General features: G+C 41.4%; 1 protein-coding gene across 1 annotated transcript in view; it reads left to right on the top strand.

Annotated features, from left to right (window-relative positions):
• Positions 1-535: 535 nt before the first annotated feature.
• Positions 536-840, top strand: part of LOC311147899 (protein FAM107B-like) — a gene marked incomplete at both ends in the record, with an annotated part of 3823 nt that continues 3518 nt past the window's right edge. Inside the window, one exon of the mRNA XM_084184736.1 lies at positions 536-562. Coding sequence (XP_084040862.1) covers positions 536-562 — 27 coding nt within the window. The remainder of the gene's footprint in view (positions 563-840) is intronic.

Genomic DNA, 840 nt, shown 5'->3' with positions numbered 1-840 from the left:
ATCCTAATAAAATACCAAATACCAAAAAATACAGAGGGGACTCTGCCATCACTGCCATGTTATATTGGTTTAAAAGCAACATAGCAACTTTGCTTGTTCATTCTGCATTATGTTACATTTGTAATTTGTAATAAAAGCAGCATTGATGTCCAAGGCAATTAGCTAATCTCACCTCCTAATCCCGGGGGGTTGTGGTTTAGTCTGAGTTTCAAATGGCACCCTATTCTCTATGACCAGAGTTCTGGTTAAAAGTAGTGTACTATATAATGAAGAGGGTGCCATTTGGGATGCACCCTTAATCTTGAATGGCGTAATGGGATTATAGGGGTTGACTACCACCACTGTGTGTCTACAACTGGTAGGTTAAATCATTGAACTGTAACCTACAGACACTCTTCTTCTCAGAGACATCACTACTATGTGGATTTGGAGCTGTAAAGAAGCAGACGCCTGTATGTGTAGAGGTGCTATTGAATAAGAGAGGGGGAGAGAGATCTTGTGGCTTGATAGAAACGGAGGACTGTAGCGACCGTGCATGGAAGGGTCATACAATGCAAAGAAAGTGAGTCTGTTTATTATCGTCTGAACTCCTTTCTGAATTGGTGGCTCAACTGTCACGCCTGGTTGTCTTTTGGCCACCTGTCATAGGTGGTGGTGGTGGCCATAGAGATACATTAAATTAGTGTTATATTCAATTTATGGTGGTGACTGACAGTGACAGGTGATTCTGATCAACACAGTAAAGAAGCTGATCTGTGACCTTCTAGGAATGGATACCAAAGCTGACTATGCATTGATGCTATGGATGCTGTTGCTTTCTGCATAGTCAAAATGTTATGG

This window comes from Coregonus lavaretus (genome assembly GCF_964263955.1).
Source record: "Coregonus lavaretus genome assembly, chromosome: 20".
Taxonomy (NCBI): domain Eukaryota; kingdom Metazoa; phylum Chordata; class Actinopteri; order Salmoniformes; family Salmonidae; genus Coregonus; species Coregonus lavaretus.
Note: the sequence above shows the minus strand (reverse complement) of the source record. Positions and strands in the feature narration are given on the sequence as shown.